This window comes from Equus caballus, chromosome X, assembly GCF_041296265.1.
Source record: "Equus caballus isolate H_3958 breed thoroughbred chromosome X, TB-T2T, whole genome shotgun sequence".
Taxonomy (NCBI): domain Eukaryota; kingdom Metazoa; phylum Chordata; class Mammalia; order Perissodactyla; family Equidae; genus Equus; species Equus caballus.
The window spans coordinates 40019377-40035614 of record NC_091715.1 but is presented as its reverse complement, the minus strand read 5'-3'; the positions used below and the strand labels follow the sequence as shown (position 1 = coordinate 40035614).

Below are 16238 nucleotides of genomic sequence, written 5' to 3'. Positions count from 1 at the left end.
CTTCCCCCAGCACGCACAGACTTTCCTCTTTGAATGTACTAGGCAGGCTTTGGGTTCAAAGCCTCTATGAGCAGAGAGGGTCCAGCTAGAATTGTATCATATTTCTGTATTTCTACTATCTTTATTTCTCTGGTTACTTATTTTTGTTTGTTTCTAGTAAGTGAGAATGGTTTGTCCATTTATTTATTTTATTTTATTTTGGCAGGGGAAGATTTGCCCTAAGCTAACATCTATTGCCAATCTTCCTCCTTTTTTTCCCTACCCCCCCCCCCCCGCACCAAGCCCCAGTACATAGTTGTGTATAGTTCTTTTGGTTCTTCTATGTGAGCCACTGCCATAGCATGGCTACTGACAGACGAGCAGTGTGGTTTCACACCTGGGAACCAAACCTGGGCTGCCGAGGCAGAGCACACTGAACTTTAACGGCTAGGCCATCAGGGCTGGCTCTGGTTTGTCCATTTAGACAGCAATGGATTTAGTTTGCTTTTTCAGTGCATTTGAAAATTAAAGTATAAAGCAAGCTTATTGTAGGTCAAGACGTTATATAGATGATGGTGCAAGTGGTATAGTGTGCAGAGTATTATAGTCAAATGGCTGAGGTTTGAGGAACATGTCCCTGAGCACCCCAGCTCCCAGCCTTTCATCCCCCCAATCCCTACCTACACAGGTCTTCAATCCCCACACCTTGGTTTGTTCAGTCATTGATTCTTTTTATTGATGCTCACCCCGGGCTGGGTAGGGCCAAGGGATATACAAGAGGAGAATCAGATTCGGTCCATGCCTGAAGGTCAGTCTGGGGGCGGGGAGCACAGACACACAGACGGACACACAGACAGACACACAGATCTAGCATCTGGTGGCAGGGCACACAGTCTCACGTAGGGGCACTCTGGGCAAAGGTAGTCAGGGAAGGCTTCCTAGAGAAGACCTCATGGGGGAAGCAAGGGGCGAGGCAGCCATCAGAGCTGTCGCCTTTTGTACATTTGTGGGCAGGTAACGAGACCAGGGGACCCAAGGTGAGCGCAAAGGGCTGGGGCTGGGGCTGGCGGGCGGCAGAGGCTTCCCTCTCACCTCACCATAATCTCATGGGTAAGCCATCCCCATCCCCCCGTTCTCGGCCTGTACTTTGCCCTCTGCCACATGGGCCCTTTCCTGGGGCCCACCTCCATAGTTTTCAAGGCTTCCCTGAGACAATCCACGAGGACCAGGTGCTCTGCCCAGTGCCTGGCACCTCATCAGCACCCCATCAATGCACATTTTTCTCCTAAGTGCTATCTACAGCCTAGCTAGGCCTTGGTTCCAGCTCTGAGTAGTCACAGCAGTCATCATATCCCAGCTCAGGGCTCCCAGCACCAAGAGCCCGGGTGCCTTCTCTGCACTCCCAAAGGCAGAGCTCAGTCCCAGCCCCTCTTAAGGGCTGGGAAGGTCTGGACTGCCTTCCTCTCACTGGTCAGCGAGCCACGGGCATCCATTCCCCTTCCAGTGGCATGTGGATGTCTACTTCCCAGATGTGCGGCCCCGGAAGAGACCGTACGGCTCTTAGGCCAACACTAGCCAGCATGTGGGCATGAGCAGAAACCAGGCTCAGCCCCCAGCCCTGGAGCCCTCCTTTCTTTCACTAGCAGAGCTTCTGTGGGAGGGAACCACGCGGGCGGGGAACTCCAGGCTCTGATGCCAGCCCGCCCTGGGGCTGCTTCCCCACACCCTTGGGGCAGTAGGGAGAGGGTCTGCAACAGACCCCTCAAGCTCCAGGCAGAAGCAGGTACAAAAACAAACATCTTTCTATTCTGGGGCTGGGCTGGGGCTCACCCCTTGGACTTCCTTGATAAGCCATGAATCCCAACTGCAGAAAGTCCCGGTGCTGAACCATTACTTCTGAAGGTGGGCAGGGGTTTGTAAGTGCAACCCACAGATGGGGCTGGGACAGGGAGGGGGAACTCCTGGAGTCAGTCCTCACGGCAGCCCCGCGGCCCTGAGCGTGGGGCAGGTGGAGGCGGGCAGGAGGCCCTGGCAGTCATTCCTCGACAAAAGGGCAGCGATGGGTGGGTTGGGCGGGCAGCTTCAGGCCCCCAAGGTCAGTCTGGCCTCAGACTTCAAAGGGCTAGAAGAGGTATTTGCGGCAGGATTCAGTCCCACACTTGCATTCAATACGGACCCGCTTCTTGGGGGAGCCAGGGAGCCCAGCCAGGCCAAAGTTGGAGTCCATGCGGGTGCTCTCCATGTCCACGGGGTCCACTGTGGAGTCACAGCCAGGGAGGGCAGGAGGGGGAGAGGACTTGTTAGAAGGCCTAGATGAGGTGGCCTGCTGCCCTTTTTACCATGAGACCCGTGGATCTTGGGGGCTGGGAGCAGGTCTGGGGTTTGGGTCAGGAGGAAGCTGGGGGTCGGTGCTTTGGAGCTGGGGCCAGGGCTCACAGTACTAGAGGGGTGTTCAAGTGTTAGGAAGATGGCCAGGGGTTGGGGGTTGTTGGGGAGGCAAGAGGCTGTCAGGGGGAACCAGGAGGGTCATGTCAGGCAGGGGTCAGGAATGGAGGGTCACCTGGCCGTCCAGAGGGGCATCTGAACTCTGCTGCCAAAGATTCCCCCCTCAAGTGTCTCAGAGGTGGCTAGTTTGTCAAGAAGGGGACTGGTTGGAGGCCACAAGGGTGTCCAGAGGCTTGGAATGAGGAAGGCCAAAGTGGGTTAGGAGCAGGGAGGGTTGGGGGACTGGGGAAACTCAGACAAGATTGGAGTCAGGAGGAGTGTCTTAACTCTCCTGCCAAATGTCCTCCCCCAGGAGTCTTGGGAGAAGTTGGTACGAGTGTCTCAGAATTGGGGTCCAGGGGTTGGGAATAAAGGGACCACCAAGGGGTGGGCAGGGGTCCAAGAGTCCAGATGGGAGACTGGGAGTCAGGAAGAACATCTTAAAGCTCCTTGGGTAGGGGTCCTTGTGTCCCACCTCACTGTGTGCCCCTGCCCCCGGTCCCCTGCCACCCCCACCTTGCATGTTGTAATCAAAGGTGAGCTCCTCGCCTGCCCGGATGGTTCTTGTGGCAAAGAAAGCGATGCGGGGCAGTCGCTCATCAAGGTTGTCTATGAAGACGTTGTACACCTGGAGGTTGGGGTCACACTGGGCAAAAAAGAACAGCGGGAGGGTGAGGAAGCGCCCCAGCCTGCTCCTCCCGACTCCCCACCCGCCTGTGGGGTACCCACACTGTGGTTGACAAAGTGGGAGATGTTGCCATAATAGGCGGCATCCACGGTGTACACGTCCTCCACGTAGTCCAGGTCGAAGAGGTAGGTGGCACCCTGGCGGTCGTAGATCTGGCCCCGCCGCTCCGCCTCCTCTGAGGTAATGATCTGGGGAGAGGGCCATGGGGGAAGGGAGATTGGCCAACAAGGCTCAGGAAAGCCAGTGTAACTCCTGACCTCCAACCTGGCCCCCAAAGGGGAGAAGAAAAAGTGAGCAGGGAGGCACCCCAACCCACTGTGGGTGGCTCAGGGGGCTGGCAGGCACGGACACACAGGAGGCAGTGATACGGAGGGGCTGTCAGCCCTTCTCAGGGGGCTGGGCCTCAGCTGCCCGCCACTCATCCCTCCTCAGGCCTCTGGATGGCACGAGGAGTCTCTCAATGCTGGGTGGAGGCTGGCCACAAGGTGCAGTAGTGAGAGACAGACACACACAGACCCCCGATGTAAGAGACCCACAGTGAGACACAGTGAGGCGAGCCAGATCAAGGGCAAGGAAGAAAAAGGCCCAGGGCTCAACAGAGAGGGGCAGGCAGAGTCGGGGGGGAAAAGAGAGGCTGACTGATCTGGGGCAAGAGAGCCTGAGGCATTGCGGGAACCAGCACAAGAGAAGTGAGCCAGTGCAGGCCGTGCAGACAGTAGGAAGGACATGGAGGATGAGAAGAAAGAGGGCCCTGGGAAGATGGGGAGAGAGAGACTGAATGAATGGGAAGGAGACTCAGACAAGAAAGCCAAGAGCAGAGTTAGAAACACAAACAGAATCTTAATACGCAAGACTCAGGTCCAGAGAGAAGAGCAAGACCCCCAAGAGTTTGAGATCGCAAGAAAGGGGCTAAGGCCAAAAACAGAGAGATGGAAGATGAAGATGAAAGAGATGAAGAAGAGGAGCTGAGCACCAGTGAGAAGCCCTCCCTCAGCCCTGCCGCTGTGCAGCGCCAACTGGTATTTAAGATGGCAGGAGGCATCTCCTCTTCCCCCGCTGGGTCCCTGGCTGTCCTAGTAAACAGGAAGCTGCGCCACCATCCTAGCCCCAACCTGTCCTTGCCTCCCAACTGCTGGTGATGGATTCTCCACCCGACCCCTTCCCCGACAGATCTCTCCCCTCTGTCCCTCATGCCCCTTCTTCCCCCTGGGGCCAACCACAGCCTTCTGGTAATCCCCAAGTGTAGCCAACCACACCCATCTCTGTGAGGGTCCCACAGGGCCCAGGACTGCCCGTTCCTCAGCCTAGGGTCCCTCCAGACCAGGGCAGGTCTCGTTCTCCACTCTTGGTTTTCTGCCCACCCCTCAGAGACAGGTGCCCGCACTGTGCACAGCACACACACCATAAATGCCCTTTATTTTTATTCTGCTTTCCAACCCAGAGCCCTGTCCTCTGTCCCGCAGGCAACTCAAATGCTCTCCTCCCCTCACACCCCTTCTTCCTTCCCTCTCCCTTTGTCAGACAGCACTGCCCACCACACCCCCTGATGACGCTGGACGCAAACCCAAGACCCACCCTGGCCTCCTTCCTTGCTCACCCTCATGCCAACTAGTGACCATGCTCTTCCCACTTCTGGTCCTGACCCACGTTTTCTCTAGCCAGGATGGCCACACTAGTGTCCTGTCTCCTCCCTGCCTCTTGCACCATCACCTCCAGCCTCTGCTCTGTGCCAAATGCTGATCGACTATGCCTTTAGAAGACCAAGATCTACCCCTCGGGCAACACTGCTCACTGCCCCATACTCCACTCCATTCCTTGAGGAACGTGGCTCCCCCACACCCCCAATTTTGGTTTGTTTGTCCACTCATGCATTCAGTGGATTTTTATGAGGCTACCCTGTGCCTGGTCCCAGGGCTCAGGAGTCACAGTCTGCTGGGGGAGACAAATGGACCAAGCTGGGTCCCCGTTGTTAGGGGTCACAGTCTGGTGACAGAGAGATGGACTCAGACACCCACAGTGCAAGATGCTGATCAGGAAACACAGTGCTTAGGGTTCAAGGGGCAATGGAAAAGAGAGACACCATCTAAAGCAAGGTGCAGATCATAAAAGGGCTTTGACACCAGGGTGAAGAGGAGGGGCTCTCTTCTGAGGGACAAAACAGGAGCCACAGAAGCGTTTTGAGGAGTACGTCAAGGTCAGTCTCCCTCCAGCTCCCGGAGAACACTGACTCTTCCTCGTGGCATCAACTCCCAACGGATGTTACTTCTCTGTACAGCCTTCCTGAACCTTCCAATCCCCACCCACTGCAGAAGCTGCTGCCTCTATGAAGCCTTGGGATCAAAGGGCAGCCCCTGCTGGGCTCAGGAGCACACTGGGTGGTGTCTGGGCCAGCTTTTTCCTTTTAGCCCCTCCCCAACCTGGAGGAAATGCCCCACATCCTTCCCAGGCTCCATCTGCGCGCCTGCTCTGCCCCTACCTGCTCCCCGAGCCTCACCACGAGTGAGTCACACTGCAAGCCCTTCAGGGCACAAATGGTTCCTTCTCTCTCTTCTTTTCAGTCCCACTCTGTACGGGTTGGTCCACCCTGAAAACTCGGAAGCAAATCAGTCCATGTCCCTGCTCCCCAGCAGCCCCCCACAATGGCTGGGGACACAGATGGGCTCTGAGCTGGCAGCCTGGAAAAGGTGTTGACGCGAACGGGAACGAGAAGACCGGAGTCCGGCTGCTGCTCTGCCCCTTCCTGGTTATGGAATCCTGAACGTTCTCTGCCTGCGCCTGTTTCCTCAGCCAAAAAACCCTCTACCAGGTCTGGCAGTGCACCAGCTTTAGACACTTGGGCCGTTTTTATCCACTTTACTAGCTTGGTGACTCTGAGCATGTTACTACACCCCCTGGGCCTCGGTTTTCTCATCTGTAGAATGCGGATGACAATGACAATAATCCCAACCTGAGAGGGGCTGTTGTAAAGATCCTGCGAGATCAGGGCTGTGAAAGGTGTTTCTGGTTTTGTTTTCGTTGGGACATGGAGCAATGTTAGGAGCTGGGAGGAGTACTATAGCTTGTTGAAATCTAAGATGCTCCCTTATTTTATGTGCCCTTTCCCAAGAAAGGAAACATTGCTAACTAAATGATGACATGCCGCCATTGAATTAAATTAACTGAGACTCACTTTCATTTCAGGGTTGCTGAAATATGAAGACAGGGCATGTTTTAGAATGGATGAAACAGGCTCTCGTTCTCTCCGGGGCGATGGGGGCGTGTTCTGCTGGACGTGGAGCGGTGCAAAGGAGAGGAAGGGCAGCTCACGTGGAGCAGCAGCAGCGCGGAGGCGGCGAGCGTGGAGGGCGCGTGCGTGTCCAGCCTGAAGATGGACAGCGCGGCCAACAGGCGTGGGGTGTAGGCCCTCGATTACGTGACGCCAGCCAGGGTCTGGGACAGCACCACACAGTCAAGTACAATGAACACTTCTGCAGTACAGTTTACAAATATTACACCAAGGGAGAGAACAGACTAAAGAGGCCGCTATCAGGTCTGGTTGGGTTTTGTAGCCAGATTGGTTACAAAAAAGTCGGTTTTCGGAGCATCCTGGATTTTCTGCATTTTGGACTGTAGGGGCTAACATTATTGAAGTCTTACTGTGTAGTGAACACTGTTCAAGTGCTTCACACAGAAGAACTCATTTAGTTCTCACACCAACTGTATGAGGTGGGTGCTATTATCATCCCCATTCTACAGATCAGGAAACTGAGACACAAAGAGGTTGAGTGACTGCTGATGAGTGGTGGAGCTGGGACTCAAGCTCGGGCAGGCAGGCTCCAGGGTCCACCCTGCTGACCCTCTGCCACGCTGCCTCCTCACAGGGGTATGCCGGGAGATGAGTTTGGCTCTGGCAGTGTTTGGGGGCCCCACAGGTCTGAGGGTGTTGGAGCAGGACCTGGAAGTCACTGAATGTGACAGGAGGGAAGCCAAGATATAGCCTGAAGAGGACATGTGGAGAGTGGGAAGAGTGAGGACAGGGAGTGAGGGAGTCCCTGGAAACCCGGATGTTTACAGCGTGGAGGAGTGAGGACGCCGAGCAAGAGCAGCCAGAAAAGTAGCCCGCCCAGGAGACTCCGCAGAGCCTGTGGGCCGCACACTCTGCCCCCTCGCCTGTCAGGGTCCTCTGGGTTGCAGACAGCTTTCCCTCAAGATCGGCAGTACAGTGAGGCTAGACAGTGCCTGCTCCAGACTTCCTCTCAGTTTGTTGGGCTCCTGTGGGGTCTGGACACCTCCTCCTCCAGACCATCAGGGGCTCTGGAATGTGCACACATTCTCCTCCAGACTGGGGACATCCCCTGGGATGTTAGCATCTCCTACACACTGTTAGCATCTCTCTGAGGTCTGGACACCTCCTCCAGAGTGTCAGGACATTGCGGGTGGGGACACTTTCTACAGGCTGTCAGAGTCCCCTTGGGTGTAGACCTGATCTCCTTCAGACTTTCACAATCCCTCTGGGGTGAGGACACTTTTTTCCTGACTGTTGGGACAGTGGGGTGTGGATACTTCCTAAGTCAGACCGCCAGGGTGCCCTGGAGTGTGGAGGGCTCGCTCTCTTCCTCCAGGGCACTCTGGGACATGGACACCTCTTCCTGCAGATTGTCAGGACCCCCCGCCTCTTAGATTGTCAGGTCCTCTGACATGTGGACGTTTCCTCTACCAGACTGTCAGGGTGCTCTGGGGTATGGATGTCTCCTCGTCCAGACTGTCAGGTCCTCTAACGTGTGGGCTGCTCTGCCCCCGGGGCTATGACCCTCTCTACTTTATAGTTCGTCAGAGCAGGAGTCTTTCCTCTTCATCAGTGTTGTTATTACAGCGTGGACATGCTCAGGTGTGTGTCTCTTAGGCCAATCTCTGTCACTTCCCAACCATATCAACCCCTAAGAGACCTATAGAAATATGGTCTTTGAGGTGTTACCATGACAGGGCGCATTCATGGATTAAAATGGTCAAGGTCCAGGGAAGGTAAATGTCCCCCAACGCATGAGCTGGTCCTATGTCACAAAGAACTGCCCCACCCCGAATGCCCACTGTGTCCCACCCTAGAACGGGACATGTGCTGTTGCAGACACTTGTTATTAATATATGCAAACCCCTTTTGTTCTCCACCTGGGCACACGGCTAAATCACACTTCCCAGCCTCCCTTGCACTGAGGTAAAACTAGTGACTCAGTTCCAGCCAGTGGGGGTGGGCAGAAATGATGGGCATCGCATCCAGGCCTGGCTCATTAGAAACGCCCCCCTTCTACCCGACTCTCGGCCCGCCTGCCAGGCAATGCTGTGGATCAGAGGCTGCTCCAAGGCTCTGAGCATGGCACAGGCACAAGAGGGAAAGAGCCTAGGTGGCCACGCTGCCGTGGGGGAGGATACCACCCAGACACCCATGCTGGACCGCGACAGGAGCACACAGACTTCTAACGTGTGAAGCCACTAAGACTTGGGGTTGTTCAGTACGGCGGCTAGCCTGCCTAATACAGCCAGCCCTTCCCCAGTGCCCTGCCAGTCCAGAGGAGGAGGTAGGCAACCTCCACAAGGCAGGTCTGCGTCCTCCCCCAGACTGTTCATGTTCCTTTGGTGCAGACTAGTAAAAGGTGCTCCTTCTGGGCAGCCACTGCTTGGCGATAAGCTGGACCCTTGTGAAATGAGAAGAGGAAGTGCCCTTTCAGGTGACGCAACCCTGTGCAGACCACACGGCCTGTTAAAAGGAACGCTGCCTGGATTTCAGTTCCCACTTTCCGCTTTGCTAGGTACCCTTATGGAGTCAACCCAGTCTGGAAGTATTGCAATGTGCTTTTAACTACCAGCTTGGAATACTCACCCCTGCCAGGAGGTCCCTATCACACTCGGGTTAACCCCCCCGACCTTTCCCACAGGGAAAGCAGGGAAGCTGCAGACACACAGTGAGGAAAGCTGGGCGCACACAGTGGGCCACAAAGTGGGAAGAGCCGCACACACACGCCCGGTCCCATCTCCCTACCTCTCCCACGTACTCCATGACGAAGCTGTTCTTGCGGATCTTCTCCAGCGTGCGGACACCCCAGCCGCGTCCATCGTCCGTGCGGAAGATGCAGAGGTCATAGCGGATGCCCTTCTGGACCACGCGATTGGGGCAGTCATAGCCGCAGCGGCAGCGGGAGTTGCACTCGTAGATGGGCAGCCCGGCCCGCAGCCGCACCTGGCCCTGGTCATTGTAGGCAAACTTGTGCAGGGACGCCCCGGGGCAGCAGCCTCCAGCGGGTGCCCACAGACAGTCCTGGCACTCGCAGCCCACGGCCACCTGGTTGAGGGTGATGCCCTCACCAACACGGTACTCGTTGATGTACACGAAGGCCCGCGGGGGGCCGTCCAGGTCCACCTCGTTCTCCACGGTGATGCGTCCCAGATGGCTGCGCTTGGCATTGAGCTCCTGCTCCCAGCGCCGGAGCGCCCGTCTCTGCTTGGCCTTCTGCACCAGGTAGTTGGCCAAGCTTGGGTCCAGGTGCCGGGGCGGCTTTGACCGGTGGTGCCGCCGGAGCAGCTCCCTTTCTAAGTCCTTGTGGAACTGCTTGAGGATGCGCACACACTTGAGGTTCTGCCGTGGCTCCCAGGTGCTCTCTGAGTCTGGGTAGCCACGCCATTTTACCAGGTAATACTCCTGTTCCTGTTGGGGGGCCAGGGGGATGGGAGCACCATAAGTGGCGAGACCCTTGGGCCAGTCCTGTGGGACTTCCATCCCAAAGCCGATGGATAAGACCCAGACCACTCCCCCACCCTTTTCTGGAATGACTCCATGCAGGGGTCAAAAAGCACGGGCTCTAAAGTGAGAATCACTCAGTTCAAATCCCACTCTCCCCCTTACTATATCTGTCTAAATTTCAACTTTTAATTTAGTCTCCCAAACCCGCTCCCTCCTCTTGTCTTCCCCATCATCAGCTCCCTCCTTCTGGCTATTCAGGCCCCAACTCTTGGAGTCATCCTTGACTTCTTTTTCTCACACTCCCCACATCCACCCTCAGCAAATCCTGTCAGCCCCACCTTCAGACTACATCCAGAATCCGACCACTTCAAACCATCACCACTGCCACCACTGTCACTGCTCACCGGGGCTGTGGCAGTAGCCTCCTCGCTGGTCCCCCTGCTTCCGCCCTTGTCCCTACAGTCTATTCCCCACACAGCAGCCAGAGGGATCTTTTCTTGCTGAGAGGCAGCTACAGGTTAAAGTTTAACTACACAGGTTCTAGTTAGACACCTTGGGTTCGAATCCAGAATCTGCCACTCCCTAGCTGTGTGGCCTTAGGCAAGTTATTTAACTTCGCTGGGTTTCAGTTTCCTCATCTGTAAATAAGTAAAAAAGCTACCATTCTCTAGCATTCATTATGTACAGGTACTGTTCTAAGCAACTTACATGTATTATTAACTAATTTAATCCTCCCAACTCTATATGAGGTGGATCCTACTAATCAGCCCCATTTTACAGATGAGGAAAATGAAGTCAGAGAATTTGGGTAAGTATCCTGGGGTCACGCGGCAGGATCTGAACCCAAGCATGCTGGCTCCAGTCTGTTCTCTTAACCATCCTGCCATTACCTCCTCTGGCAATAGTAAGAGTTCCCATTTCACAGTGTTCACAGGGGGATTAGATGAGTGTGTGAGAGGAAGTGCCTGGGATACCAAAAGTGCTCGAACCCCTTAGCTCTCATCATCTCCACTCCTGGGCCCAGCATCTCAATCTTTGCAATTGGTTTGTATTCCCAGGGAGGTGGGAAGAGAGACTCATTTGGGGATTCATTCTGGCTCCTGCCTCCCTCAGAAAGCCACTTTAGTTTCCCCACCTCTAAAATGGGGATGATAAGAGGGCCTCCTAATCCTTTTTTTTTTTTTTTTTAAGATCAGAGGAGAAAATCCCCTTTGGAAACAGGTGCAGGCAGTGCGGGGCAAGGGGGCAGGAAGCCAGCTTCCTTGACACACCCCGGCCATGGTCACCCCAGACTCACGCGGATCTTCTTATAATCGCACAGGTACTCGACTTCAAAGTCATAGAGGTTCCTCTTGGAGATGCCAAGGGCAGGGCAGGAGAGCTTGGCCAGGCGGCACAGGTCCTGTAGCTGATTCCAAGAAGACTTGCAACACACACTACAGCCTAGAACAAGGAGGCCGGAAAGAACGCTTACTGGGCATCCTGGCGAGGCCAGGAGTCAAAGGGGACCCCAAATCCTCCCTGGGATTTTCAAAAGACTGCCTCAGAGGGAGTGAGATTGAATCCACAGGCCCTCCCAGTGCTGAGACCCTTCTACAACAAAGCTGTGCCACTTCCTTCAACCCCAGTGCTCATTGTCCAAGGCTACCCCTGGAGCGGCAGACCTCAAAATGGGATATGCTGCATGGATTTCCTAAAGGAATCTAGTCTCAGAGCTTCCGACTCCCTCTGTACTATTCCACAAAGTGCCTGCCAACTTGCCTTGGGTTCAGGACCTGGTCATCCTTCTCCCCTGGTCACCCTCCCCATCGCAGTAGGGTGCACTGCCCCAAGCAGTGGATGGGGATGGGATTAAAACCTCCAGGGTACCAAACGAAGGTGTAACCGGAAAGACTGGTTGGCAATCCCTTATCTGAAACTCCTGGAGCCAGATGTGTTTAGGAATTCAAATTTTTTTTTTGATTTCATGAGTGTAGTTCTAGGTATATCCCATACATTCCTAACACCCCTACTGTGGTCAGGGGCGTCAAGCCATAATCAAACACATGAATATTTCTGCAGCAGAAGTCTGAATTTTCACAGGAAATAGGAGACATAAAGATGTAAGATAGCGGCACTGAATAGTCCCACTTTATAGTTTAGCTTTGCCACTGAATGGTGCCCAACGTAAGTTTTCAGGGATTTTTAGATTTTGGAATTATGAATAAGAGGTTGTGGAGTGGTATTAGATTACAGAAAGCGTCCTTGAATGATTAGTCTGGGTGCCTTAAACCCACAAGGTATATTTCTGCAACCCGCATTGTGACTTTCTCTGTCTCACCCTCTTTTCTGTGAAAGGTAAAGCTCACCCTAAGGGGTAATGCTCTGAATTCAGGAACAGGCAAAACAATATAGGTTAGTGACAACAATTATTTTAAATATACCTGGAATGTTTCTGGAGCTACCAAAATTTTTCAAGACACATTTTTTTTTTAAAGGCTTCTTTCTGATTCAAGGCCCATTCTTAAGATGCTTTAGAGGCCATTTTATCAAATCATTTCACAAAGCACTTAATCCAAATGTAGTCAGTCAGTCCTCACCCTATCTCATCTTTTTTAAATGTTTAATATTTTCTGCCTCCCACTGCAAAACATCAAACGTTTAAACTCATGACAAAATACTCCAGATGTCAACCTAAAAATGTACAAGAGCTTTGCAGAATGATTTCGTGTGCACTTCCCCCTCCACTTAGGCAGGCCCAGGGGAGCCTCGGCCAGTGCCCGTGCTTTCCTCCCCTTTCAAACCCCTTCACTCGCCTTTGAAACCCCACTAAAGTGGTGCCAACTCACACCTCCAGCTGCTGCCTCCGCACTGACCACAGGTGGACTCTCCTACCCTCAGAGGTCCCCCTCGCACTTATGGAACCCGTCCTCCTCGCAGCTTTCCTCACCCAGAGGAGCCACCCCCGATGCTGAGAGTCACCCCTCTCTCCCTGCACATGGGGCAGTCCGGCTCTCCTACTCAGGAAGCCCCTTCCCTTCTTCCTGGAGGAGTCCCCTCTGCTGCAAACCTTCCCCCATGACGCCGAGAGGAGATACCCTCCCCGTGAAGAGTCCCCCGTCCCCCCACTCTGTAAAGGAGGTCCATCCCCTTCCCTTCCCTCCCCTTCCGGCGTCTCGCGTGGACACCAAACGGGTAACGGTCACCAGCGGCCGATTTTCCCGCGCGCGGGCACGGCCTCCCCGACGAGTCCCCGCGCGTGCGCGCGCCGCCCTGTCGCGATCTGAGGCGCGCGCCCCCCTCCCGCGGCCCCACTTAGCCCCGCGCCCGCCGCGTTCCGAGGCACGCGCCCCCTCCCCTCCGCCCCGCCCAGCCCCGCGCGCCAGGCCCGCGCTCCCCGAGCCCCATCCTTTCGGCGCCGGGCTTCCGGCTCCCGGCCCCGTGGCCTCGGACGCCGGGGCCCCGAGCCTGCGACGCCACCCCTCCAGCCCACCCGGCCCGGCCAGCGGGCCCGCGCCGCTGCCACCACTGCTTCACCTTTTAAATTTTCCGCCATCTTTCCCCACGGCTAACGACATTCGGGCCTAACCAGCCTCGCGAGAAGAGAGCTCGCGCGGGCGTGGCCGAGAACGCGCAGCCTATTGGCCGCACGGCGCCGCGAGCAGCGCCCGCGCGGACCAACCGGCGAGCCGTGACCGGAATCCTCCCCGCCTCCGCGCTCGGTCCCGAAGGCGGGTGCTCGCCGGCGCTTTCCCAGAGTGCGTCTGGGCGGCGGCGGCGGCTGAGGTTGCCGGTGGCCCTGTCGGGACGCCGGTCTGTCTGTCACGCTGTCAGCCAATCATGTTGTCAGCTGGCCTGACGGGGGGTCAGACCCCCAATTACCACCGTCAGTCAGTCCGTCACCATATTTTAACCCCAAGCAGCCCGTGACTCCCAAGGTGGACTGTCGCCACATACAGCTGCTCAGTCACTCGATTCAAATCAGACAATGGATCAGTCACCACGACGACTGTCTAGTCAGACCCCCGCCCCCCATTCACACTGCCTGTCAGTCAATGGCAGCATCCATTCGTGCCCTCGGGCCAGCTGCGAGTCCCTCCAGGCAGACAAGTGGCGCTTACTAACAGCTACACTGCTGGTCAGCCAGCCTGTCATTCCCTTCGACGGTCCCTCCTTCACGCTGTCAGTCAGTCAAGCAGCCGGTCTGTCTGTCTACCTTACCCTGGGACCAGCTCTGAATCCCCCTGGGGGAATCATCAGTATCCAGCCATGCCCTCAGGCAGGCTGTCATTGTCAGCATCTAATGTAGCCCTGTCAAGGCAGTCACTATCCACTGTCAGTTGGTTACTCTGTAATTCGCCCAGGTTACTCGGTTCGCACCATGATCAGACAGTTATTCCCTCAGAGCAAATAGATACAGTAATTAAAGGTATGATCCAGCCTCCACGCCACCTGTCACTGGGTCAGGAGTCTGTCACTTCTCAGGCGAGGCATGCCCACCATTGGTCAGTCAATCAATAGCCTCTGACCCTCTCGGCCCCATCAGGTGGCTGTGATTATAACCACACACAGCCATGGAGTCAGGCAGCTACACTGATCTTTCAATTGGTCAGCTGGCCCGTGACTCCTTCAGTCTGCCCCTCATTATATTGTCAGTCGGTCAGGTAGCCATTCTTAGCATCTGCGTGACCACACACTCTGTTGAGCATGCAGTGATTCGGTCAGGGCGGACAGTCAGTCACCAGATACAGTTCCTTATCAGGCAGCCACAGATCTGTCCGTCAGTCAGCCCGAAATGCCCTCGGAATAGCCCTCCTGTACACATCGGCGGGCAGTATAACATCCACACACTCCCTCGGGCCAGGTGTGATTCCTAGCAATAGTCAGCCATTCACAACATCCCGCCACCCAGGCAGGCAGCAACACCATGCGTCATCAGTCAGCCAGCCTTGTCAGTCCCTCAGGAGGCTGCCTGTCTCCTTCACTGTTGAACCACCAGCCCCAGCCAGTCCTGAGTGGGCTGTGATTCAGTTAGACGTTGAGTACCTCACAGCATCAGGAAACTGCACTGTCAGTTCCTCAAACTGCCCCTCTCCCTGTCAGTCCTTGAATTATGTAGTCAACCAAACGGGTATACAGTTAATCAAACAGTTGTTCTGTCTGTCTGCCAGTCCAGCTGTGAGCTGGTCGGGGAAATGGCTGGTCAGTCGAAGGTTCCAATAGCCCCTGCTTGCCATGAGTGGAACAGTCAACATTGTGAGTCGCACCATGGATTCCCTTTCCTCCCTTATTCCTTCTAGAACAGAGTCAGATGCTGGTCCTCACGTGCTCCCAGTCTCCTCGGGCAAGCAGGACACTCCTGCTCCCAAGGAGTTCAGGAGGCCTCTCCAACCCACAAGAATGGTTTAAGGCATCGCCTCTTCCTGCCTGAGTCTGGAGGAGCGATGTAGGGGTCTGTGGGGGTTGGGGAGCATCCTTTGGCCCTCTCCAAACAGTATAGAGTAGTGGGCAAAGGCATGGATTCTGGAGCCCCACTACCTGGGTTCAAGTCCCAGCTCCAGCATTCACTAAATTGTGTGACCTTAGGCAGTGTCTTCATCTGTAAAACCTCAGATGAGTGACCTTGGGTGGGCATCTCTCACTCATCTGGAAAATGAATCTTTCTGGACTAGCACCTTTTCAGGAGACCTCAAAAGTGACAAGCTACCCCGTTATTATCGTGTTCCACTCCCAGCCTTGTGTCTGTTCATTCAGCATTAATTTAGTGTCAACTGTATATACTGCCTTGCCCAGTGCTGGGGCCAATACAAGGTTTTATCCATTCCAAGCCACACAAGTTTGACCTGCTTTTAATGTAAAAACTCGCATTGGAATGTACCACACATACAGAAGAGTCCACAGACCATGGGTGACCAGTATACTGAGTTTTCACCAGTGAACATACATGCGGACCAGAACGCAGGTTAAGGAAAACATCGCCAGCCAGGGCTCCAGAAGCATTTAATATTTTGACATCTCTGCAGTCTAGCTGCATCTCACAGCACTGGTGGGTCATAATTTAACTGGCCATACTTTTGTGTCTTTCTTAGTGATACATAAAATAATGGTGCATTTTATAATCGATGGTGATTCCAGACCAGTGACATCTAGTAATAGCAATAATAACAGCAGCAGCGGCAGCTAACATTTGTAGATACCTACAAGGAGCCAGGAACTTTGTAGACATCATCTACTTTAATTCTCACCATTGCCCAGTGAAGTAAAAGCGTTTTTATCTTCTCATCTTAAAGACTGAGGAAACTGAGGCCCAGGGAGGTCAAGCAACTTGCCCATAGTCAGTTCTTTTACCCCAGGTCTGTGCCTGCTCCAGCTAGTACTCCTGGGGATTCAGAGGTT

The 16238-nt window shown here is 54.8% G+C and overlaps 1 protein-coding gene and 1 long non-coding RNA gene across 3 annotated transcripts in view; one reads left to right on the top strand and one right to left on the bottom strand.

Moving 5' to 3' along the window:
* LOC111771657 (uncharacterized) overlaps positions 1 to 12560 on the top strand; it is a 31527-nt gene extending 18967 nt beyond the window's left edge. Inside the window, exons 2-3 of one of the 2 annotated variants that reach the window (XR_011434961.1) lie at positions 6332 to 9812; positions 11185 to 12560. This is a non-coding gene — a long non-coding RNA (uncharacterized lncRNA). The remainder of the gene's footprint in view (positions 1 to 6331; positions 9813 to 11184) is intronic. The other variant, XR_011434962.1, reaches the window with a different exon arrangement.
* On the bottom strand, positions 690 to 13787 carry SUV39H1 (SUV39H1 histone lysine methyltransferase). Its single transcript, XM_023634493.2, has 6 exons — positions 13380 to 13787; positions 11161 to 11306; positions 9165 to 9827; positions 3193 to 3339; positions 2980 to 3109; positions 690 to 2235 (listed from the first exon to the last, which is right to left on the bottom strand). Exons 1-6 carry the CDS (start codon positions 13396 to 13398, stop codon positions 2102 to 2104), a joined length of 1239 nt encoding a protein of 412 aa, XP_023490261.1. The 5' UTR covers positions 13399 to 13787; the 3' UTR covers positions 690 to 2101.
* Between the last annotated feature and the right edge of the window lie 2451 nt (positions 13788 to 16238).

Bases quoted from the DNA above. Each gene is read 5' to 3' on its own strand.
- SUV39H1 (XM_023634493.2), bottom strand. The intron at 9,828-11,160 runs GTGAGTCTGGGG...GCCCCCCAACAG, and splicing joins GCGATTATAAGAAGATCCGC to GAACAGGAGTATTACCTGGT. The intron at 3,110-3,192 runs GTGGGTACCCCA...TTTTTTGCCCAG, and splicing joins CCCACTTTGTCAACCACAGT to TGTGACCCCAACCTCCAGGT.